The sequence below is a fragment of the Zonotrichia albicollis genome, chromosome 2, assembly GCF_047830755.1.
Source record: "Zonotrichia albicollis isolate bZonAlb1 chromosome 2, bZonAlb1.hap1, whole genome shotgun sequence".
Lineage (NCBI taxonomy): Eukaryota > Metazoa > Chordata > Aves > Passeriformes > Passerellidae > Zonotrichia > Zonotrichia albicollis.
The window spans coordinates 25,226,808-25,250,582 of NC_133820.1; the positions used below are offsets into that span (position 1 = coordinate 25,226,808).

The window sequence follows — 23,775 nt, forward strand, 5'->3', positions numbered from 1 at the left end:
AAGTACTGAAACAGTTGAGCTTAGAAACCATTTCCAATTTATGCAATTCAAATACCACATTCAAGAACTCTTTGACTGGCATGGCCACTGCAATGCTCACTTTCTGCTCCAAAGGAAAATTTCAGTACAGCATTCACTCAGGAGAATTCATTAGCCTATATCCTGTTGTCTGAATGACCAAATCCCATTCATAATCAAGGTCTAGACTTTTCAACTTAAGAAGTTAAAAATGAAATACAACTACTCTTGAATTTGTATACAGAAAAAAATACTTATCATCACTTATTTCCAAACCCCTAAGAGTGAGCTGGTTTATGTCTCATGTGGATTATTACTATGCCCATGTTAAGGAATACCACTGGCATTGAGAAAAACCTGTGCTTTCATATAAACACAGGTTAAGAAAAAATGCCAGCCAGCTGTCCTTACACAGCAGGACAGCTCAACACAGAGTGAATCATTACATTTGCTATCATATTAGCTACACAGTAATTTAATAATAAATAATAATAGCAACAATATATAACTTGTCAACTCCAGTAAGCCTGTTTCAAGTAAATGGTGCTCAGTATGAAACCCACTGTGCTGGAAAGCAGCTTAACTTACTGCTGATCTGAAACAGATCAACAGGAGGAATTAACAGTGCACAATACTCTAAAATCATTCATTTTAACTCCAACAGCCACAGCCTTCCTGTCACAGAAAAGACCCAAGTGAAGCCACATCTGTCCCTCTCAAGAGGAATGGATCATCAGATAATCACTTGCCAAAGCTGTAAACCAACACTGGGTATTGTTAAACAGAACAACCCAAATTAAAATAAAAGCATGAATTTTTAAAATAGGCTTCCCTGATCTAAAACTAATGTTTAGCTGCTTACCACTCGGTTCTAACAAAATAACTTTTTGAGTATTTTAATGCATTTGCCTAGAGACCACACAATAATCAAAAGCATCTATAAAGTTTAATGCAGAGGCACTCAACCAGTTCCCAGTACTATTTTTAGACACACAGACCCAAGGCTGTATTTCCTCTGAGCAATTTGGGAGTAGGCTCAAAGTCAGGTGAATCATTTCAGAGCCAAGCTCTGCCTCGCCACCCGCACAGGGTGAGGTGCACTCCCCACAAACAACAACAGGCAAGGAGCCAAAATGTTCTCAGGAGAAAGCACGGCCCTGATCAGGTTCTTGATCTCAGAACAACCTGTGCAACCCAGACTCCTTCCCTAGGAAGGCACAAGGGGCTTCTCAGCCAGACAAACAGGACAAAACACCGAGGCCCTGCCAGCTCTGTCATCTCCTCTCCAGCAGCACTGCTGAGACCTGAGCAGGGACACACAGGTGTCCCCAAGAGGGGAACACAGCCCCGGCCTCCCCTGCCAAGGGCTCTGGGCTTTCAAAGGAGACCCTGGATCAAACACATCTTGTGTTTTGCTCTGGTGAGATGCAAAATTTAAAAAAAAATTATAACTTTTTTTTTTTTTTAGATGTAGAATGAGGCTTAAAGCACCAAGCCAAAGAAACCTTATTCCCTTTTTGATGCTCTGATGAGCTTCTCTTACAACAAACTGACCACAAAAGACTGAGTTGTTCTTCTTGGGTCTTATAATCACCTTTTCCTCCCCTAAGAGGTAAAAATGTATATCACATTGAAGATTATAATTAGATGTTCCACACTTTTAACACTCTCCCTAAGCTCTCACAACTTTGACAACTTCCTTCCTAACCTTTATGAAAAACTTCCATAATTCTCTCTAACCATTCCAGAAAAATACAAATCCCTGCTTTATCCCCTAGTTCCCGACAACCTGCCAAAAAAAAAAGCTATTCCAAATCCCTGGCATAAATAAAATTAATGTTTATGAGCAAAGACTCACACAGTTAAAACCAATTACATAAAAATACTGCCAATACCACATGCTCCAGTTTCCCTTCAGTCTCACTGAGGTGAAATGTATTAGACTGTTACACATCTTGTTTCAAAACACTTTTGATCATTAACAAACTACATTACAAAAAAAGGTTAAAGGATTCTTCTATGTCATTGCTACTTATCAGTTTGAAGGCATTTTTGCAATCTATAAAAATCTTTCAGAAAAGCAAAACAAGGACTAAATCAAACAAGTAGCAGTTGAATTGTAAATTATTTTTAGCAAAAAAATTTTGCCTCTTTCTCTATTCACAGTCTTAAATCTAATTCTGAAAAATGTCAATTATTTGCACAAGCCTACTATTTTCATTAAGTCAGTGAAAATATTTACAATACTGTGTCACTTTTTTTACACTGACAACAAAATAACAGAAAATTTAAACAGAACAAAGAAACATGGGAGAATGTCACATGTACATAGAAAGGTTTAAAAGGAAACAAGAGCCAATAAAATAGCCTCTTGTAACACACAAAGAAAAAGAACTATACCTCAAGAGTCACAGTTCAGTGCTCCAATTCATCCTTTCAACCTAATATTTGCAAAAAGAAAAATTACATTTAACTGACTCCAGAAAAACACAAAAACCCAAACATTTTTTAAAGGATAAGTAGCAGCCTGTAAAATATTTCAACAGTTTCAAGAACAAGGTAGCTTTTTAAAAAGGCCATTATATTAAGCATAACTGGCAACAAGTAAAGCAATTCTAATATAGTAACTGTGGAATTAGATAAAACAATTCCTAAATCTGTGCCTAATTTTATGATGGATTATGCTGAGTTAAGGGAGACACACCATTCACTCTTCACAGCACAGTGCAGTGAGGATCAGTGACTGCCAGCACAATGCAGAGCATTTATTTGTGCAGTGTGGGAGCTGCTGGGGCCAGCTCTCCTCTCGGTGCCCAGAGGGGCTGAACGGGAGCTGCAGGGTTGCTCAGCCTCTGAAGGTTTCTCTCTCTCCTGCACTCAGTCCCTGCCCAGCAAGCAGGGCTGGGGTGGGTGCCAGGCTGGATGGGGACAGAGGGATGTTCTATGGGACATGGTGCCATCCCAGCAGTAACAAAGTGCTTGGCTTTGTCCCCCAGGATGTCCCTCACACAGTGACTGGCTGGGCACAGCTCTCCTGGGGGTGCTGAGTGACTGCCTGTGCATCACTTGTTTCTCTTCCTCTTGCTTTATTTAAACTGTCTTGTTCTCAACCCATAAGTTCTCTCATTTTTGTCCCCCCTTTTCTCTCCCCATGCCAGTGGGGATGGAAGGAGGGGAGCAAGCACCTGGTGGGTGCTCAGCTGCTGGATGGGGTCAGCCCACCATAACACTGAACATCTGATACAACAACCTCACCTTGCAGTTATTATTTTGTACATTGAGCTTTGTTTGTTTTTAATTAAGAACGTCACACAAGGTTGTGCCAAACTTCATAAAAAGCCAGGTACAGCAACTGTTGCTACTGCCTTAGCACACACCAAATTAACATGGAAATTAGACCAGGTCAACACAATCTATTGTCTCTTTACTACCTCACTATCTCTTGGTGCTTATCTATGTATTACCTCATTATTAGCTCCATCTCTTTTTCAGCTACTTCACACAACCTGATTTAACTCCAATTTCCTCTTCCTTTTCTCAGAAAGACAAGCAGTTTATTTTCCCACTTCCAAAGCCCTGGGGCCATTCATTATTTCCATGGAGCCCACAAGCAGGAGCTGTGCTGCACCAGGCCACACACATGTGCAGCAGAAAGTGTTCAGCTGCTCACAACACACAGAACTGATTTACTTCCACTGGAACCCACTGAGCCAGGAGGATACAAACTACAAACATATTTCAGCTTATCTAAAATTTGGGTCAGGGGAGACTTGTGATTTCCTTTATGTTTCTGGATACAATTCTCCTTTTTCTGAAGACCAAAGCAAAGATTAATTCAACAGTCTTTATCATTATGTACTTGGTTTCATCAAGTAAATGTTTCACTTCAGTATTCTCCCCAATTACTCTAAATTATCTCAACATCTCTTTATCTGCTTTTCTATCCCATGACTTTTCACCTTGGCTGTTATTTGTACTGCAGCCCAAGACAGGATGTCCTTGCTTCCAGCTTTCATAGGTTTTTTAATCAACATTGCTCGTAACACTGCTCTGCTGCTTTCCTATCTTTTATCTGCATCAGAATTGCTCTTTCTCAAACTGACAGATCATCTTATCCTCCTCCTTATGTCTTAGGAGAGACCCCATCAGCCTGTTTTCTTGGCTTGGAGAAGGTATGCTGTTTTTAAATCACTGGCTGGCAGTTCTTCCATTCCAGAGAAGGAATGCTACCAAATTCATGTTCATTTCAATCAAAATTTATTTTCAGATTTTCAGTGCCTCCTTATTAGTTTAAATCTACTCTAAAGAAGGGATTTCAACAATTTCTATGAGTTGCTAGAAGAAAAACCTGTCCCAAACATTCTTAGATATTCAGGAGCTACAAATCCTATTTTTTGTCCCTCTAGAAAGAAGCTTCCCAAGCCCTCAATTTCTGCCAAGCAGCATTCTCCACTGCTTCTGCTACTTGCCAAAAAGAAATAAACAAACCCACTAGCATTGTTTATTGCTTCATGCAAATGGGGAGCTCTTGTCCTCTCTCTTTCACCCAAGGCATTCAGCTGTGTGCTCACACACCACGGCATCTTCAGGGAATACACAAAAGCTCAAGCATGCAGACACATCCATGTGCAGGCAAAGATCATTCCCTCCCCAGCATCCCAAGGCAAAGGATTGCACAGCTCCTCTGATCAGTGGACAAACAGAAACAAACAGAACCCCGACTGAGAAATTTTCTGCTGCTTTGGGAAACAAACATCAAGCAATTCCATCAGCTGAAGGGCGCTCACTTGCAGACTACTAGTCTTACAGGCAAGAGTGGCCAGCCAAACCAGGTACTGAAGGCAGAATTTTCAATGCTTAGGCTCTGTGAGGAAGGAAAAACAATTACCTTGGTGATCCAGTTCGATCATCTACAGCAATTTATGGAATTTGTACTGTAACCATACTAAAATACTGAATTCAGAATATATGAAGTGTCAATAACTCACAGAAATTAAGTACTCCTTTACTGAATAAGCAGCCTGTAAAAGTGACTGATAGAGAGAATTCTGCAAATGAAATGCATCACAATCTAGTATTCTATTATTAGCACTCCCACACACAGATATGTCTATCACACCACAGTTCAATAGTGGCTGCTGAACAAAGTTACCTAACCACAATGACTCTTCCAGACCTTCCAACAATCAATACCAGGCCCTATAAAACCCCTCAATATTATATATAGTATTGGAACATCCCTGCCTGCCAGCACCTGGCAGTTGTAAATAGGAACAGGTTATAAATAACAGTTGCATCAAAAAGGCTTCCAGCTTACTTGCTGTGCTACAGCCCATTCACAGGAAACTCTTTTTAATTTTCTGAAATGTAAACTTCATCCATGCCCAGATCTAGGGAATGAAGGACTGCACATGGAAAAGTGGTAACTGCAAAAGAATTCAAGAACAAAAGCAGGCAGACAATCCAGCTTGCACATCCAGCTGTCACTGGTAGCCTTTCAAGGTAAAAACTAAACAGCAGCAAAACAGTTTTATCCCAGTGTTTCACAAAACTCCTAAAGGGATTCTATTTAAAGTTCTAAAAGACATATTTGAAGAACAATACTGAAAATTCTGGAAAAGTCAGCAATAAAAGTTAATTCCATAGTATTTCCATAAGGCTGCAAATAGTTCATTTAATGTATTTATCTTTATGAAATCAAGAAAGATAACTCCATGACAATGTACATATACCACATAGTACAAATATTCCAGGCATCAAAGGATCCCAACCTACCAAGAAAAGCTCTAATGAAACTGCTGGATGGAAGCTGAAGCCAGTCAGATGAAAATAAAAGACAGTAATGTCTGGCTAGCATTCATCTTCCTGATCCCACACAGTGGCCAGCATAGCAATGGTTAACATTCTTGCTAAGAGGACGTTTTTGTTTTGAAGATGCATTTAAATCAAGTGTAAGGTTTTAAGAATAATGCACAGAGAGCAGCAGAAAAAGCACAGTCACAACCAATAAATAGTAGATAATTATTTAGTATCTTTTAGCCCTAAACTTTACAAGTGCTATAGATGCAGTCTCTCCACTAATGTTCAATTAAAAAAACCCAAAAAAACAACAGAAAACTTCCAATGTCTTTTTGTGTAGAAAAATCTTCCAACAGCCATATTCTGTAAGAAGATTAACAATCATATTTGGAGACATGAGGCAGGTTTGGATCTCTACTTTGCTACCCCTACATGTTGTTCAACGTGTATCTGCCAGCTACCTGCCCAGTGGCAGGATTTCAGCTCAGATCCAAGCCTCTACCAAGAAGGCAACATGGGACATAAATACTCTTTCAAAACCCCAATTTAATATTGCTCCTACAAATGACAGCAACCAACAGCAATGCTGACACCTGGCTTGCTCTTCATGTCATTTTGGAAGAGGCCTACATGTTTCCCCAAGACATGTAAGTTTAGTAACTATGACATAAACAAAACAATTCCATACCAAAAAATGTGTTTGAAAAACGAGAAGGATCTATTGATCATGTTTTCCTCCAGATAAGCCCCAGGGCACAACAGTTCCATGCACTCACTGTGATTATCTGCTGCCTGCTCAGCTGTTCTCAGTACAGTAAAATTACTAAATTACAGCCTTTGTGATATTTCTCAGTGCCACTAACTGCACCAGCCACCACAAATATTTTGATTATAACCTGCAAAATCAGGATCTCCCAAGTCACATTCCACCACAAGAATTCACTGGGATTCACTATCTTCTGTCTTCACACAAGCACAGCTTTTTTATCCAAACTCATTAGTGGTATGTGAGCACTAATATATGGCATGTTCAAAGAGCTAGCAAAACACCAAGTTTAACCCCTTAGGTGCACAATTCACCCAATGCAATTGTTTGAAACATGAAACAAAAAGGACAGAATATAGCTAGGTCCAACTGGCCAAGAGAGCTTCAGCAGTAAACAAGCCCCCAAAGCAGCTGGTTCATATTTCTGACAAAACACACCTCAGGTCTCAGACACTGGGTCAGCTGAGCAGCAGCAATGAGAGGATTACAGAGTACAGTATCCTGGCACACACTCCCAGCACAGCCCTAACACAGCTCCAAATGCCTCTTTCATGCACAATCAAAGGATTACACCATTTATACCTCACTCATCTCTCCGTTTGTGCCTAATTCCATGTAACCTCTGCAGCACTGCCATTCATTTGACAGAACACTTGTCAGTGACCTCACTGCCAGCCCAGCACCCCAAGGGAAGGGCAGCTGTGTGCTGGCTGCCAGCTGGGGCAGGGTTCAGCCCCTGCAGCTCTCCCAGGCTGGCCCGTGCCAAGGACACGCTGCGGGCAGCAGCAGCTCAGTCTCTGGGGGGCTTTTCCAAATGCTAAGACACTCCTAGAAAAGCAACTCTGCTTTCCTCAGACAGGTTATTAGTTCCCCAGGCAAGGGATTGACCAATTGGTCACCCATGTGTGTGGTTGCTGATTGAGCATTGGGTATTTTGGATTAACCTGTCACTGTCTAAGGCCCACCTAACATGCTGAAGCAAGGCTAAATTGAGATGCTCCATCAATATGAATCTCCAGAATGAGCATTTTTTTTCCCCTCAAACAGTCTAGCCCCCAAAATGTACAAAGATCCTGGACCTGAATGCTAGATGACATCTCTACTTACAAGATAATTTCAGAAAAGATATTTTAGTAATTCATTTAGTCTGGGTCATTAAGGTATGCCTGCACTTGGAAATCTACCAAAAAACAACTTCCAGAGGAACTACAGAATTTTGGAAGTACACAGCTGAGTCCAGTTGGTAGATTTTGTATTTTTTTCCAGAGCAGAATAATTATGGAGGCCTGGATAAACCTGGAGTGACATGCTAGCATTAAACAAGGTCAAATTTTGTTTATATTGAAACACATTTACAGAAGGTCATTCTTTTGAAAAGGAATGAAATTGTACAAGAACCTTGGGAAATGCACTTTGTAATAAAACAAACTGCCTGAGCAGAATTCAGGAGTGTGCAAACAGAAAGTGTACACAGAGAAAGAAAGGAAAATGCTGCACAGAGTGAACACTCAGACTTTGTGCCACAGAGGTGCCAAGCCCACGGCACAGTAACCTCTGACACACTCACAGAGACAGCTCAGGCTCACCAGAACATGGACACCAACAGGACTCAGCTACAAAAACCAAGCAAGTGTCACTGCTTGAACTGCTGCCTTCTGGTTTGCTTCACAGGCTTTCAGTACTAGCAAGCTACTTTAAACAAACTGTGTCTTATAGTGGTTTAAACAGCTGAATAAAGCAGAGAAAGTATTAAAATAAATGTCATTAGTTTATATCACTGGAAAGAAATAGAGACTGTACAGCCTCACTATGCACACAGCTGTGTTCCATACAGCCCCCGCTGCCAGTCAGTAATTCAGAAAAGCCCAAGCTGTACCTCAATATACATTGACACCAATTATCTTTGAAGAGACTCCGCAGCTCACAAGAAATACAAAGTTTCTCTTCCCCAGCTCACCAGAATTTTACAAATCTCTAAGTCAACTTAGTCTAAACCAATACAACAAAACATAAAGAGCACATTGTAGTTTCACTATTGTCAGAAATTAAATCAAAAAACTTTATCCACACAAATCCAAATCACAGTAAGGGCAAATTCCATATGAGAAATGTGCATCAGACAACAAAATCAGACAGCCAGGAGAGGGTTATTCACACATCTCCTTTGGGTTTATTCTTCTTCAACATTTGTTGAAAATTCAGCCACGTTTTTGTAAAACTAGCATTACATTCATGTAGCTCAATTAAAAAGACCATTTCTTATGAAGTGCAACACTAAACAGCCTCCATAAGCTGACCACAAAACAGTGTCCCCTTCCCACCAAACATCCTTACAAATAACCAAACACAACTGAACTGCACCTTGAGTACTCTGCTCCTTATGCTTGGCATATTTTCTCTCTTGAATACTCATGTCCTGCAACACCAGTAAATTCTTTTTTGGCTAACTCAGATATAAATAACACAGTTCCCTGACATGGTACATGTTGTCCAGGCCTTCCACACCTCAAGTGGGAAAACTTCTGCACTATCACTTACATTTTGATGTCAGTTTTTCCTCTAGTCCTATGAAGACTCCAGCTGAACTTGAAATTACCCAAAGCTGCAAGCATTTAGGATCATGTAAGTTAAGTAACTACACTGAGTTCCATTTATTTGCCTTAACTGCTGTAATTTTCCTGCTTGAGTTCTCCCAAATAAATACAGGCACTAAAGAGTAAATGGAGATGTTAAGTGGCCCATAAAACTTATTAAGATCAAGGTGATAGGTTTAGCAAGGTTGATACAACATAAGCCTACTAATTTTAGAAACTCCTGGTGACCTTTCAAGACTAAACTATGGACTTTTTTTTCTTCAGAGGTTTTAAATGTCAGTGACTAGATAGTTTCCCATCAGTCTTAAGACATGAAGACCCTTAAATACATAGCCACACACATAGAAGATGCCAATGACACATCCAGTGACAACTGGAGCACATCTAAAGACCAAGGCTGCCCAGGCTGTAACGTCCTGTTTTCATTCTGCTCACTTCCAGTAACAGAAGCCAGGCTTAAAATTGTAAAATTTTAAAGAATCACGAGACCATAAAGTAATACAGGAACTACAATGTCAAAACAAATGCAACATTATGAAAAGGCAGCCACAGAAGAGATGTCCAAAAACAATAACACAGGGCAACACAGAACTGTAGAAATCGTTACCAAAAAGCAAAGTTTAGTCCAAACATCCAAGGCATAAAAGCAAATTCTGAAATCTTTAGACCTCTTTAGTCACAGCTGAAAAGGCTCACAACCACCAATACTTCTCCAGCAACAATTCACAAACCCAACTTTCAAACAGGCTAAGGTGACACAATTTGATAAGTGCCAGGGCTAAAATAAAGATGTTCTAAGCTTTAGACCACTGTTCTTGCCAGTACAGAAAAACACAGCACAAGAAGCAGCAATGCTAGAGAAGAAGCCCAGCAGCACAGGAAGGGGTGGGGAGGAGGTAACAAACTCAGGTGAGAAAGCAGAGCTTCTAGTCAGGTTCTCCTTTAAGTGGAGCCAAGGGGGTTTTGGGTTGTTTTTAATGGCACAAAATCCTGTTTCACTGAGACGATATATTACTGGCTTCCTGTACTTACAGCATTCTTTCACTAATACCATTACCATAATTGTGCAATTGTATTCACTTTTAATCACTTTCTGGCGGAACACTAGCTTATTTTTGTCCTTTTGTACTCTTACTGTAAGAGTGGAATGAAGAAACACTGTTAAGCTTCACGATGTTACACACGGCCTTTACATTGACTCTGCCAGCAATATTTATAGGATAATAAAATCTCAACAACTTTCGTGTCAGAGAGCAAGAGTCAAATAACCTCCGACACAGATACGTGTTTATCGTTATCTAGATGGAAGCATGTTTTTTAACAACAACACAAACCACTCCTGGATTTCATTCCAGGGCTTCTGAAAAGAAAACTGCTATTTATGAACAGCAACATCTCCTGAAGTGCTCCTGAATTTTACACAAACAGGTCTCCCATACAAGTGCGGATAAGAGTTCATGCCCGAGCTTTAATTAAGCCGATCTCAACACGGCAGATTCCAATTTTCACGCTAAGACCATTAACTTACTCTCCCCTTCACTGGCTAAGCTCACAAACCGTCAGGTGAGGAGCCCTTATTTTGATCCCCATCGCAATGGCAGCGGTGTCAAGGATAACGCAGGCGAAGGGGCAAGCCCGGCTCTCCCGGCTCTGGGCGAGGCGAGCAGCGGCTGTTTGCCGGCCACCGGCAGCCGCCACCGCGCCCGGGCCCGGGGCTGCCAGCGCGGGGCCTGCGGGGCCGGGCCCCGGCCGCGCTCCCGATGCGGGCCGAGGAGCCGCGGCCGAGGAGCGGGCCCTGCGCGCCGGCCAACGCTGCCCGGGAGAGACCCCCACACCCCCCACCCCGCGGCCCCGGCACTCACCGAAGTCGAGGAACTGCTTGATGGAGAGGGGCGAGGGGGAGAAGCGCGAGTAGTACTCGATCTGCTTGGGGATGGGGTTCTTGAGCAGCGCCCCGCACAGCCGCATGGCGCGGCCCGCCCGGCTCCGCTGCGCTCCCGCCGGCGGCGGCTCCTGCTCGGGCGCGGCCGCTCCGCGCTGCCCGTCGCGCTCCGCGGCCCGGCCCGGCCCGGCGGGAGGGGCGAGCGCCGAGCCCGCTCCGCGCACGCGCACGTCGGCGCGCGGGGGACGGGGCGGGGCGGGCGCGTGAGGGGAGCGGGAGCGGCGGGTGGATCAGGCCGGCCTCGGTGTGACAGTCAGTGTCCTCAGTCCAAATGGCCCTTGGAGTCACAGTGCCCTCAGTCCAAATGGCCCTCGGAGTGACAGTCACTGTCCTCAGCCGAAACGGCCCTTGGAGTCACAGTGCCCTCAGTCCAAATGGCCCTTGGAGTGACAGTCACTGCCCTCAGTCCGAATGGCCCTCGGTGTGACACTCAGTGTCCTCAGTCCAAATGGCCCTCGGAGTGACAGTCATTGCCCTCAGTCCAAGTGGCCCATGGAGTCACAGTCACTGCCCTCAGCTGAAATGGCCCTTGGAGTCACAGCCACTGCCCAGTCAGGCTGGAGAAGACCTCAGGGACCATCAAGTCCAGCCTGTGACTGAACACTGTGTCAGCCACACCATAGCGCTGAGCAGCACGTCCAGCCTTTCCTTAAACGTCTCCAAGGATGGTGACTCCATCACCATGTTGCCCACAAAAATTGGATTCATGACCAGCAGGTATGAAAGGCCAATAATAATATTAGAGAGAGATATATTATTTGCTTTTCACACAGCAGGTCATGAATCTGATTTTTGTGGACAGCACTGTGCTGGAGTCACTGTGGGCAAGGATTGGGCAAGCTTGAGTGCTCAGTGGTATTCTATGAATCAAGCACATAAACTATCAAAACTTTTTACTAATTATAGACTTTAGTGAACAAAAGAATTAGTGGTCATTGGTTGCAAGCTACATAGCTCTCTTATTAATCAGTGTTCTTCTATTGGCTAATGATTCTAATTCTCTCCTCTGGTACAGTGGCCTTGCTGGGTTGGTGGGCAGAGAGTCAGTGGTCCCAATCTCCCCCTGCCAGAATTTCCTCTTACCCAGCTGGAGCTGACCTCAGCATAATTGCTGAGTTAGCTTTATTAGTTTCTTCTCCATGTTGGGAGTTCTGCCAGATGTTCTTGTGGCCTGTAAATTCTGCATTCTTTGTGTCCACTATCAATGGACATCCTTCTCCTCAAGCTTTGTTAACCTCCCTCTACATCTCAGATCATAGCATGTCATAGCGTGTCAAGCCCTAAACCTTAACAAGGCAATTCCACCAATTGTTTTTCTAAAGTTGTTTTTCTGACAGCTGGGCATCACTTAGAGCTTGCTTGCTAGCTGCTGTTTCACAGATTAAATCTCCTGCTGCTTGATTAAACTTGAACATATACAAAGATCAAACATCAAAGAACATCCTTTCTTGAGCAAATTTTATGTATTCCACATTTTGCAACACCTTGGCAGTCTACTCCGTTATCTAATTACCCCTTCTGTGAAAAAATTCCTCCTGATGTCCAGCCTCACCCTCCCCTGGCAGTTTAGGACTATGTCCTCATGTCCTATTGCCTGGGAGAAGAGCCCAAGCCCCGCCTGGCTAAAACCTCTGTTCAGGTTTCATATGGACCAGTTAATATGTCTCTGCTGGTCCATCAGATGTGCCTGCCCAGCTGCCTTCCAGCCAAAATACAGCCCTCAGATATCCAGTGAGTTCTACAGCGGGTGTGAGGCTGGCAGATCAAAATTCACTATGTGTGACAATAGTTGAAATTTTCTGAAAAAGTCCCATTTTTATCTGAGAAAGCATCTGAATACAATTAGAATTAATTTTGATGACTAGAATCAAAAATGAAGCGAGGTATTGGAGAATCAAAATGTATCACTGAATGCAGTCACTGACTGGTTTTTGCTGTGATGTGGTTTAGGTACATTTAAGACAAATAACTGGCGACCAATTCCTTATTTTTCTCCAGTGAATTCAATGTAAGCTGCAGCAGGTACAAGATAGTATTACTCTAATTGTATAACTGATTTGCAAAAGAAACCAGCACTCTTCAATTACTGGAAATCTCTCTCCATCCTTTCTGTCATGATTGTCCTTACAGAATTTGAGACTGAGAAATCCTGACCTAATGTACAAAATAACTGGAAAGCATTTTAAAATCACTTCAATTGCAGCTTATAGGAATGACTAGCTTGAAGAGGCATGTCGTGTAATCAAGACTGACAAAATGAATCATCTACTGTAATTCTGAAGCTTTTTTGGCAGGTGGGAAAAAGTGTTTTAAAACTTTTGTTATATACTCATCAGGATTTGATTGTGATTCATTTAGAGCATAACTCTGAAATCAGTTGTGGAATTATCCAGCAGAAAACAATATCTTTTTTTGTTAAAGACAGAACAACATTTCCCAAATTAAGATGAAATTAGCAACTTCAAAGTCTGATTCATTATCAGCATTTAAAACACTTGATTTTATGTATCTTTCAAATTTTAAAGTAATTCTAATGTGATTTCGGCTTCAAAAAGTAACAAGACAAGAGTTAACTGTTGAGTTGTTTTTCTAAACACAAAATTGTTTTTGCAATATAAAGCATCACAGCATTGTTTTTTTTGAAATTTCTTAATCCTATGTTAGCTGACCCATGTGAAAAATTGGAATTGTTTTTGTCTATGGTGATACAGAGTAAAACCGCAATGAGGACATGCACAAAATCACTGCAAAACAGAGGTGTGCTCTTCTCATCAAACAGACTCCCAACAGCTTCTCTCAGCTCTGGAGAAATTGATGACATAACCAACAGATTGAATTCTCCAAAAACTGTTCAAACACACACTGCAGAGACATTCAAATCCCAGACCCACCAGCAGCTCTTCATGGCCTTGTGCTTAAGAAGACTGCAAGACTTGCTTGAGAGAACATAAAATGCAAGTGGGAAGGGCTGTGGTTTTACCAATGCAAGACAGCAGCAAGCATACACATCAACCTAGTTCTTAAATGATCTACCTAAATAAAGAGAAGTTAGTGACATAAACCATGCAAATACAAAATGTCACTGGGATCAATAGGATTAAATGATAAGCTGAGTTTTGCTTTTTGGATCAGTTGATTTTCTCATACTTCATACCTGCCTTCTTTATGTATTTCAGAACATATTTGGTGCAGAAAAGATTCCTGAACTCATTCTGTGAGTGCCCCCCTGCATCTTTGTTTAAGTGTTAAAAAATTTCTACAAGCATACAGGAAAAAATAATATTTACCCCTTAAGAACATTTGATTTTAACGTTGATAACACCTAACACTGCTGAACTTCTCTGGTGTTTTTATCATCTCTCTTTTACTGAGGGTATTGTTTACATATTTTCCAGTTAGATTCAACTTGGAATAGCTAGAATTAACCAAGGGATCAAAGATAACTCAGCTTTACATGGCCATTTAGTAGCCAGAACAACTTAGTCCCTTGTTCAGTTAGAATCTGTGAGCACACAGGCAACTGGAAGCCTCAGCACCTGTGAGGGCACGAGGGTCTGGGTATGGACACTGGCCAGAACCCTGCTCTGAGGACAAATGCCTGTGGTGTCCTGGCCTAGGGAGCACCACCCATCCCCACTGCCCCTGCCTTGCTTCCAGGGAGCCCCAGACACAGAGTGGAATCTGGTTTTGTTGGGCCATCACTGTGACAAAGGAGATGGATAATTAAATCTGAATAAACAATCTTGCCTTAATAATTTTTGTTGGTTTTCTGCATCGGAGTTGGTATAAAATCAATGATTCTAACTCACAAAGCACAGAAATTCTAAGAGGGAAAAGCGGCAATATCAGGTTTTGCTGCAGAGTGATTCCCTAAAACAGAGGAGCTGGTGTAGAGAATATTTGCAAAAGCAAAGCTTTTTGGTGTTTCCTACCCTCAGAAATTTCAAGCACTGACTCTTGATCACCAGATTTAGTAGAAATACTTAAAAATTGGCCGCTCCTGTGTTTGTGTTTTAGCTATGATGGGAGGGAGGGACTGGGTACGCTACTGACAGAGTGTACGTGGGAGAGCCTTTGCTCTTCCTTGTATGGGACTTGTCTTTATTTGTTAATTCAGTGGAGCCAGGGAGATAAATAAGAGACCCTTCTATGACTAGTAACCAGAAAATTAAGTTACCAGAAAAAAAAATTCTCCCTAAGTTTGAGTTTTCTTAGCCCTTGAAGTGCTAAGAGTGGGAGTGCCTAAGAGTTAAAATTAGAAATTCAATCCTACAGAAATTTATAGTCAAACTTGGTACGGAGATTTTAAAAGATGCATTTTTGTTCCATTTTCAGATCTTGTTCTTTCTGGACCTTTATATTACATGCACTTGTTTTCAGGGATCAAAGCTTTTGCATGTAGTATTTCCCCAAGTAACATTTATTGACAGTGAAAATTTCAGGCCTTTAAAACACCAGAGCCATAATCTTCTTAACAAAGCTTGTTTTATTTCACTGCAGAATACACAGCAGGTCTATAAACTAGCTGCAGGGGACTCAGCATAATGAACTTCTTTGTGTGGATGTCAGAGGAGGGGAAAAGTAATGCTAAACTGTAAATCAAGAAAACATGGTTATTAGTGTTTTCTAGACACAGTGACTTCATGGAATTCATTGAGTTTTTTTGGTTTTTTTTACCAAATAAATAAACCTGTATTGAAGTTAATATAACCCCTATTTCTTAAAGTTCAGAAGCACTCATTGAGAATGGGGATAATACAATTGAAACATGAACAATAATAATAACCAATAACAGTTCTTTGGAAGAAATTTACACAGAAAATTATACTCCCAAAGTACCTCTTACAGGATGACAGAAAAATCAGCACAGAACATGAAAAACTAGTATAGAGGATGTTTCATACAAATTCCTGCTCTTCACAGCAGTAATATTTGTCAATAACACTATTGTATTTTCCTACCTGGCATTATATGCTCTTAAGGGTAGATTCAAGTAGTGGGAACACATGGAATGAGAAAGGGATAAGGTTCTTTACTGAAGCTTTCCTGAACTTCAAAAAGGACCTGGTTTTATTTTTAATAATTTATCACTTCCTAATATTTGTGCACTCCAGTGGGTAACTTTGGAAGAACTGTTACCCACAATGTTCAGAAGATTGAGAGTTCTTGCATTTGGGAATGTGCATGTAGTATTGTCTCTTGTTGCTAGTGCAGTCTACATTTTCAGCCATCCTTGTCTATTACCCAAGAAAATAAAGGTTTTTTTACCAAGGTTTTTGCCAGCAAAAGCTGGTAGTCACTGCATTTAGTGTTTCTCATCCCAGTTAGTTGACCAGCAGAGTTCAGCAGTTTTTCTAAACTGAAACTATCGAAGATTGTACTCAGCAAATCTAAGAGCTGGCAATTTGAAGAAAATCTTGATTCTCTTTGCAACCAAAAATACCATGGCTTGTCAAATGGTTTATCTGGTTTAGAAGTCTTAGGTTTTTTTAGAGTATGCACTCCACAATTTCTTCATTTGCAGAGTTGTCCTCTGTAATTTGCTTTAAATTAAAGCTGGTGCCCCCATGGAGCTGATGTTGGCTCTTTATCAGGTGATACCATCTGTGTGTCCAGCTTTAATGGACAGGGCTCTCCAATAGACAAAAAAACATTTTCATGTCTAAAGAAAAACGAATAGATTATTTTCTTTTGAAATTGTTAAGGCATGCAGAAAAGAAAATTCTTGCCACTGAGCTAATTGAGAGTAAATGCAGAGCAAAAGAATTTAGTAGTGTCCTTACTGCCATATTTTGTCCTGCCTCTGCCATAAGGGAACCATTGGAACCAGTGAGGCAGAGCTATGGCTGAGTGGCACAGAACCACACCAGAACCACCCCTTCCCTATAAGACTGTCTTGGTGCTTCCTTTACCATTCAAAAATACATAAAAACCCACAGCAAGGTCCTAACTTGCATTTGAAATGTGCAAAACTGCAGTCAGTACGCTTGTACCAAGGATTTACATTTAATCTTTTTTTTTCCAGAGAGAGCTTGAAAGAACATCAGCTGAGGAAGAGTCACTGGTACATAAGGAACCCAACTTTGGGGTTTGTACTAGGTCCTTTAAAATGGGATTGACAATATACTCTGAGGAGAAGGACAGAGCTAGTATGGCATTTTTTCTCCCTTTTTTTTTTTTTTTTTTTTTTTCCTTTACTTCCCCTGCTAGGGAGTCTTCCAGGGGAAAACTCAAAACTTTTTTTAGATTGAATAACCATAATCACACCCTGACATACCTTTATCTTTGGAGAATATAACCTCATCACCTTTTTGGTTGCAAAATTGAAATTTGCAGGGGGAAAAGCTGAAAAGGGGTTGACCTTGCTACATGAAGTTCATCATGCAGCAGGAGAAGTTCTCATATCCTTGGATAAATGGAATAAAATCTGCCATGTAAGGGAGCAGGGTTCAGTCATCTTGGCTCTGAAAATTTTCACATGGAGATAGAGATGCAATTTTTGTTCATTTTGCAAGGATTTATTTTCCATGCACTTGAATCTTCAACAAGAAACTGCTCTTTTTGTTTGAAAACATATAATCTCACAAGAAGTTGTACCCATCTCTGCTGGTACTTGGCACCCTATCTAGCAGGCTGAAAGATTGGATGAGCAGGTTTCCCAGGACTTTCACAGTTCTTCCATAGAGATCTGGGGGTTTTTAGTTTCACTGCAACCATGAGGTGAGAACTAAAGCTTCCAGGAAACACCACAGTTTTTATAGAAACATCAAAACATTCTCCTTTGAGAATCCACCAATTTAATTGGATTCCTTAAATAAAACAGCATAAAAGTTCAACTCCTGTGACAACTGGGAAGAAGAGCAGTAATGCTTGTCATTGTGGAGCTTTCTGAATGTTAAAAATCTTTCAGAGTGTAATTCCTGCCCCTGAGCTGCACTTTCCAGAGGAACCTGTGTGCCAAGAGACAGGTTAATAAAGAAAAATCTGAGTCCAAATACACATTTTGTAATGAATCATCAGCCATTTTCCTCTCAAAAACCAGCCAACCAAACAATAATAGGGAAGCACAAGTGCATTTTCTGATTGCCTCCTCTTCCAGATCTTGGCAGTAGAAAATGGGTTGAGAAGAGCCCCTGTTCCAGTAGAAGCTCTGCCCTTAGACAACAGTGATGCATCACTTTGTTGTTCTGCATTGATCAATCTACTTTTCACCCATTATATTTCCTTGTATCCCATACATCAAATGCTAGTTTTAAATTCAGTGTCATATCAAGTGCTTTTCTGAAATCAATAAGCATTACATGCACTGGAATACTTTTATATAACACACAGGTAATTGCAGTGAGTTTGGGCACCATATTTGTCTGACCTGATATGTTTTATTAACCTGCAGTTCTTACTGTTCATTGGGCTTTTTCACTCTACAGATTTGCACAGGAATTGGTGGGTATTTTAGTCTTTATTTAAGACCATGTAAAGTTTAAACAAATTATTGTAGTTTCTCAAATTTTTCTGTTAAAAACATTTTCCTGCACTTGTCCAAACAATAACCTTTATTATTGTTTTCATATACTCCTTTTATTTGGTACTGATTTCAAAATGCACAGTAAGGAAACTGAACTTGTTTACATGGCTCAAGTTAAACATCATATTTTTGTGACATACTGGACTTCAAACCTCTTGCTGGCACTGCTTTTTTGCTGGATTCTGGGGTTTCTCTTCCCTGTAAACAGCAATACATATTTTGCTTGATTTTCTGTAATGGTGTGCACACTGTAGCTTGTAGGCTGGTCTAGATGAGGGCAAACACAGTGTTATGTCTGTGTGCACTGACGTAGCAAATGAGCCCTAAGCTAAACAGAAAACTTGTCAGGGTTATAATAGCACTTTAGTTTGGGGTTAGAGAGAAGCTTTTCTGGTAGGCAATGTACAGGAGTTCTTGCATCATGACCCTAATTTCCAGTTCCTCTTAACAAGGTGCAGTCTCATCAGTCTGCAATTGGAGTTGCACAAATCCATGCATATAGTGGAGCTCAGTACTGATGCCAAACAAGAGTCTATTTTAATTTGTCTTTAAATACACAGTCCAAGGGACAATTAAATGCATCATGTTCATGTGGCATATCCATGCAGCTGATCCTGGTAAATGTGGTAGCCTCCATTCAGGCTTCTTCAATGCAGCCTTGAAGGCCTGCTGCCAACAGCTGGAGACTTCTCCAGGAGCACCATTTGGCAAAATATCCTGTGTCTCTATTCACAGCCTTCTCAAAGATAACAACTGAAAAAAAACCTGTAATTAACAACATAAACAAATAAATAGCTTTTTCAACTGTTCTACTTACAAACATAATATGCATCTTATTATGCAAATTATTATGCAAATTGTTTTGATGATCTGTGGAAAAGCATAGCACAACAGCTTCATGGGTGGGAAGAAAACTTTTGCTCTGGTGTTTGCTTGCAGATGAGTGCTTTGAGATAACAGGAGTAATAAAATGCTCTTCTTAGGTGAAAAATGGATTCCATGCAGAATCCTGACAACCTGGAAGCTTTACTTTCTCCATGTTGCAACATCACTCAGGCCTACAAGTTTGTTGTAGGATGGATTAACTTTGAAAGATTAGATAAGGATATGGACGTGGATGTGGATAAGAATGGAACTACTGATGATCCAAAGTCATCTTTTCACTTCATTAAACAACTGAATGCTAAACAAGAGAGTGTCACACTTGAATGAGCAACAACATTACCACATTTGTGTAGTTCAGTGCCTGTCTTCTCAGCTGCAGCTTGGAATGGCATGTGATGGACACACTGAAAAGCAGAATGAAGAGCACAGATGATTCTTATTTTGAAGGTTGCTGAATGCTTGCCTTTAGAAGTCATTTCCAGTAGTGTTCTGCAGGTGTTTGCCAGCTCTTAGCCACTTGATGAGTACTGACTAGTTTGATCTCACACATGCATAATGAATGGGAATTAAATACAAGGTAACTTTTCTAAGTGAGAAGAAAGGAAAAAAGTGCAGAGATTCCCCTTGAGGTGCACTCGTGGCTGAACCTGCATCATAGTCAAAGCCAGATATCTATACCCTGTATCCCAAAGGGACTCTCCTCAAAGGGACAGCTACAGCTGTTACCCATGGTGGAGCACAGCTGTTGAGCCTCACATTTGCAGATAAGATAAATTGTGAAATTTGGGCTGCACTTCTCTGCAGAAACACCTTCACCCCATACACTCTGCTCTGGTTGATATCCTCTTTACTCCCAAATTCTCTGCCCTCCTCCCCAAGGTGCACAGGGTCAGGGAATGGGGGTGCGGTCAGTTCATCACACCTTGTCTCCATCACTCCTTCCTCCTCACACTCTTCACATTCTCCAGTTTGGGGTCATTCCCACAGGAAACAATCCTCCATGAATTTCTCCAGTGTGAGTCTTTCCCATGGGCTCCAGTTCCTCATCAGCTGCTCCAGTATCCCTTCCACAGGGTGCAATCCTTCAGGACCAGGCTGCTCCATTGTGGATCCCCCACGGGGTCACAAATCCTCTACAAAATCCCCACCATGCAAACCCAATACACTGGCCACATATATGATATCACAGAGGCTTCTTTTTCTTTTAGTGAAATACAGACATTCCACTCAATCTTTATGACTTGATGTAGTTTCACATAGAGACAAAGATAAATGTGGGGCATGTCTGTGTGAGGATGTGTGCTTGCAGTGTGTGCGGGAATGGTGCACTCAAAACTTTCAGCTCAATACAGCTCTGTATTCTGCCTTGCCACACTGAACAAATCAAAGGCAGCTCCTAAGAATAGCATTCATGATACATGAAAACAGATTAATACATCTCCTGGGAAACTATTTCAAGGAAGGTAAGAAGCTGAGACAGCTCTGAGGAAGATTCTACATCCTGACCTCAGCCAAAAGTCACTCAGCTGTCTTGCTAATGCTCAGGCTTAAGAATCAAAAGGCACTCAGCAGTTAATGGCTCTGGATAGGCCAGACCTGAGCTGTCCTGTGTGCTGTCTGCAGTGCCTGGACTTTGCAATGCCAGCTAATTTTGACCCTCAGGTCCAGCAAGTGGAAAGTACAGCTGATGTCTGTATCAGGCTCACACCTTGCCACAAGCACTTCAACTGCTGCTCAACCTCCCCCATCCCTTTCCCAGGGATGTTTCCTTGCCCAGCTGAGGGCACAAACCGAGCCTCAGGCTGTGCCACTTTAGGGAGCTGATCTGCAGAAACAGAGAAGTGTTCCGACTTCCTGCTCATTATCAAAGCAATGGAGAGAAGTTACAGATCCTCTCTAGAGCTGCAAAGGAACCAGAGGGGTTGTAGAGCCACTCCTTTCAGCACCTTGTTCAGCCGTGTTATAGGATTTCATCTACTTAAATACAGCAGAAGCTCTCTGATTCTCCATTACAGACATTGAGTTCATTGAAATCAGCAGACAGTAAAGCTGATTAAGCAATGTGACACCAGTTACTATCAAAGGACAGTCAGGATGACTTTAACTGAAAAAATGGCATGGTCTTTTCCACCAGTTACCACCTGAATTCCCTTCTCTTGAGAAGATTACAGGTGTCTTATGATAAATCCTTTTGGGAGACACTACATCTCAATACAAGGCAGCACCAACACCAGCCCTGTATGAATCAAGGTTTTCACTGAACTGCTTAGGAAACCTTTATTGCCCAGTAGAGCAGTAAGACAAGTATACATCCATTTTAAAAACAAACAAAAATAAACAACCTTTGTAAACGTATGACTGTAAACACTTGTTTTGTTGAGTGACTTACCTTCCCCCTGTGGAGCAAAGCAGCTATTGCATCAAAGGGTAGTGATTTAATCAGAAAGGCAAACACTGGCATTGCCAGCAGAAAGAGTCTTACAGCCTTTAAAGCAGCCTGATATAGCTGCACCTCTGCTGCCTTTCCAACTGGCAGTGCAGCACCAGGGGATGTTAGCCACCACTCTCTGATATTGCAATAGGCACATCCAGTTGCTACAGAGCTCAGACTACTGTTACTTCATAAGACAGCCATTACCCCCAAAAATAAGAGAACTAAAACCAAAGCATCTCCATGTTATTGTCAAATACAATGTTATGTTAAAAATAATGTGAATATAATTGCAAATAAAAGCAGGCTGGGAGAGGCAGGGAGCATCTTGCCAAGTGATATTTGCAGGACTTGGCTTGAGAGCGGCCCAGAGTGGTCCAGCTCTGGTGTCATTACTTACTGCAAGCTCCCTTCTTTGCTAACAGAGGCACTTAGAACCAGCTACAAAGGTTTTGCTTTAATCATTAATCAGAGACAAGAAAAATGCAATGAAGGAAGGCAAACGTGCACTCCATCACACAAACACAAGCAGGTATTTGAAAAGCAGGCTGTGTTACAATGGCTAATTTCGGGGAATGGAGGTGGGGAAGAGGAAGGAGAGGATCTTAGAAGGCAGAAATTTGCTTTCATTGGGGAACTTCAATCACAGCAGAGATTCCTGAGTTTCTACTTCACATGAGCAAAAAATGTCAGAGTCTGCTTATGGTGGCTTGACTTGTTGCAGTATGGGATTAGGCTGTTTGAGCTGTGAGATTTTAGTCACTCAGGTGCTGGAAACATTCCTGAAATTACCTCCCCAAGTCTCTTCTCTTTAGCAGCACTAATTCTCCTATGTCACTGCAGCCTAGCTTTGTCAGCAATATATTGCTGCAAGCCCATCTTATTTCCAAGGAGCAAATCAGCACTGAAGGCAAACCTCTCTGGCAAGGCTGACAGTGCAGTCCTCAGAAAAAAAAGAATTTGATGAGGAAGGAGAGAGTCCAGGCCGGTTTGCCATTCACATTCTTACTTTGGAAGTGTTTTCATAACCATCAGCCCTGAAAACTGAAAGTGAGATCCAAAAGAAGAATTAGGAATGGGGAGAGAAAACAGGTTGTTTCATTGATTGCAAGATTTGTAGATTATGGCTATTAGTAAAAATGACAGCACCTCTAGTCGATGGGGTACAGGCTCAAAGCCTATTAATGCACTACAAGTAACATGATTTGGGGCTCTGAGAAGGGAAAAATCACAGTGTGAGATTTAAATCCTACTTTGTACTTTGAAAGCCTCCATTTCAAGAGGGAGAAGTCCAATATGTGCCATTCACATGCTAATTCACTTGTTTCAACAAACTGGTATTCTCCTTCACCTCTTCACATTAGCATAAAATGAGAAGCTTGAATCTGCATTTTTCAAAAGACAACCAGGTTTCAAAATTTCCAAAATGCAACTATTCAATGATGGTTCATATATGCTAAATGCCAGAGTATTGTAAATGCAATACTCATTTGCCTCCTACATTCAGAATGTAATTTCCATTTTTATTTTAATCACTAGTGATCCATTGTTCCATGTTTCTTTAAATAAATGTCCCCCACTGCTGCCCGTAGCTTCTGCAGAAACAATTTTGAATATTTTGCAGGCAAAAATAGCAGATGTGTTGAAATTTATGCCATTCTTCTCCAAAGTAGATGACTGATGAAATGCATAAATCCAGGCCTGTGGAAATATGAGTCAGAAATAAATAGTAAATGAGATTATCCTTAAATTGATTTCTCTGCAGTACATTCTGATTAACCAGCAAATCAAAGATTTTTTTCCAGCTGCTCCACA

The 23,775-nt window shown here is 41.3% G+C and overlaps 1 protein-coding gene across 1 annotated transcript in view; it reads right to left on the bottom strand.

Moving 5' to 3' along the window:
• Positions 1-11,272, bottom strand: part of PDK3 (pyruvate dehydrogenase kinase 3) — a 57,936-nt gene extending 46,664 nt beyond the window's left edge. The window contains exon 1 of the mRNA XM_005484368.4: positions 11,040-11,272. Within this exon, the coding sequence (XP_005484425.1) occupies positions 11,040-11,145 (106 nt within the window). The 5' untranslated portion in view covers positions 11,146-11,272. The remainder of the gene's footprint in view (positions 1-11,039) is intronic.
• Between the last annotated feature and the right edge of the window lie 12,503 nt (positions 11,273-23,775).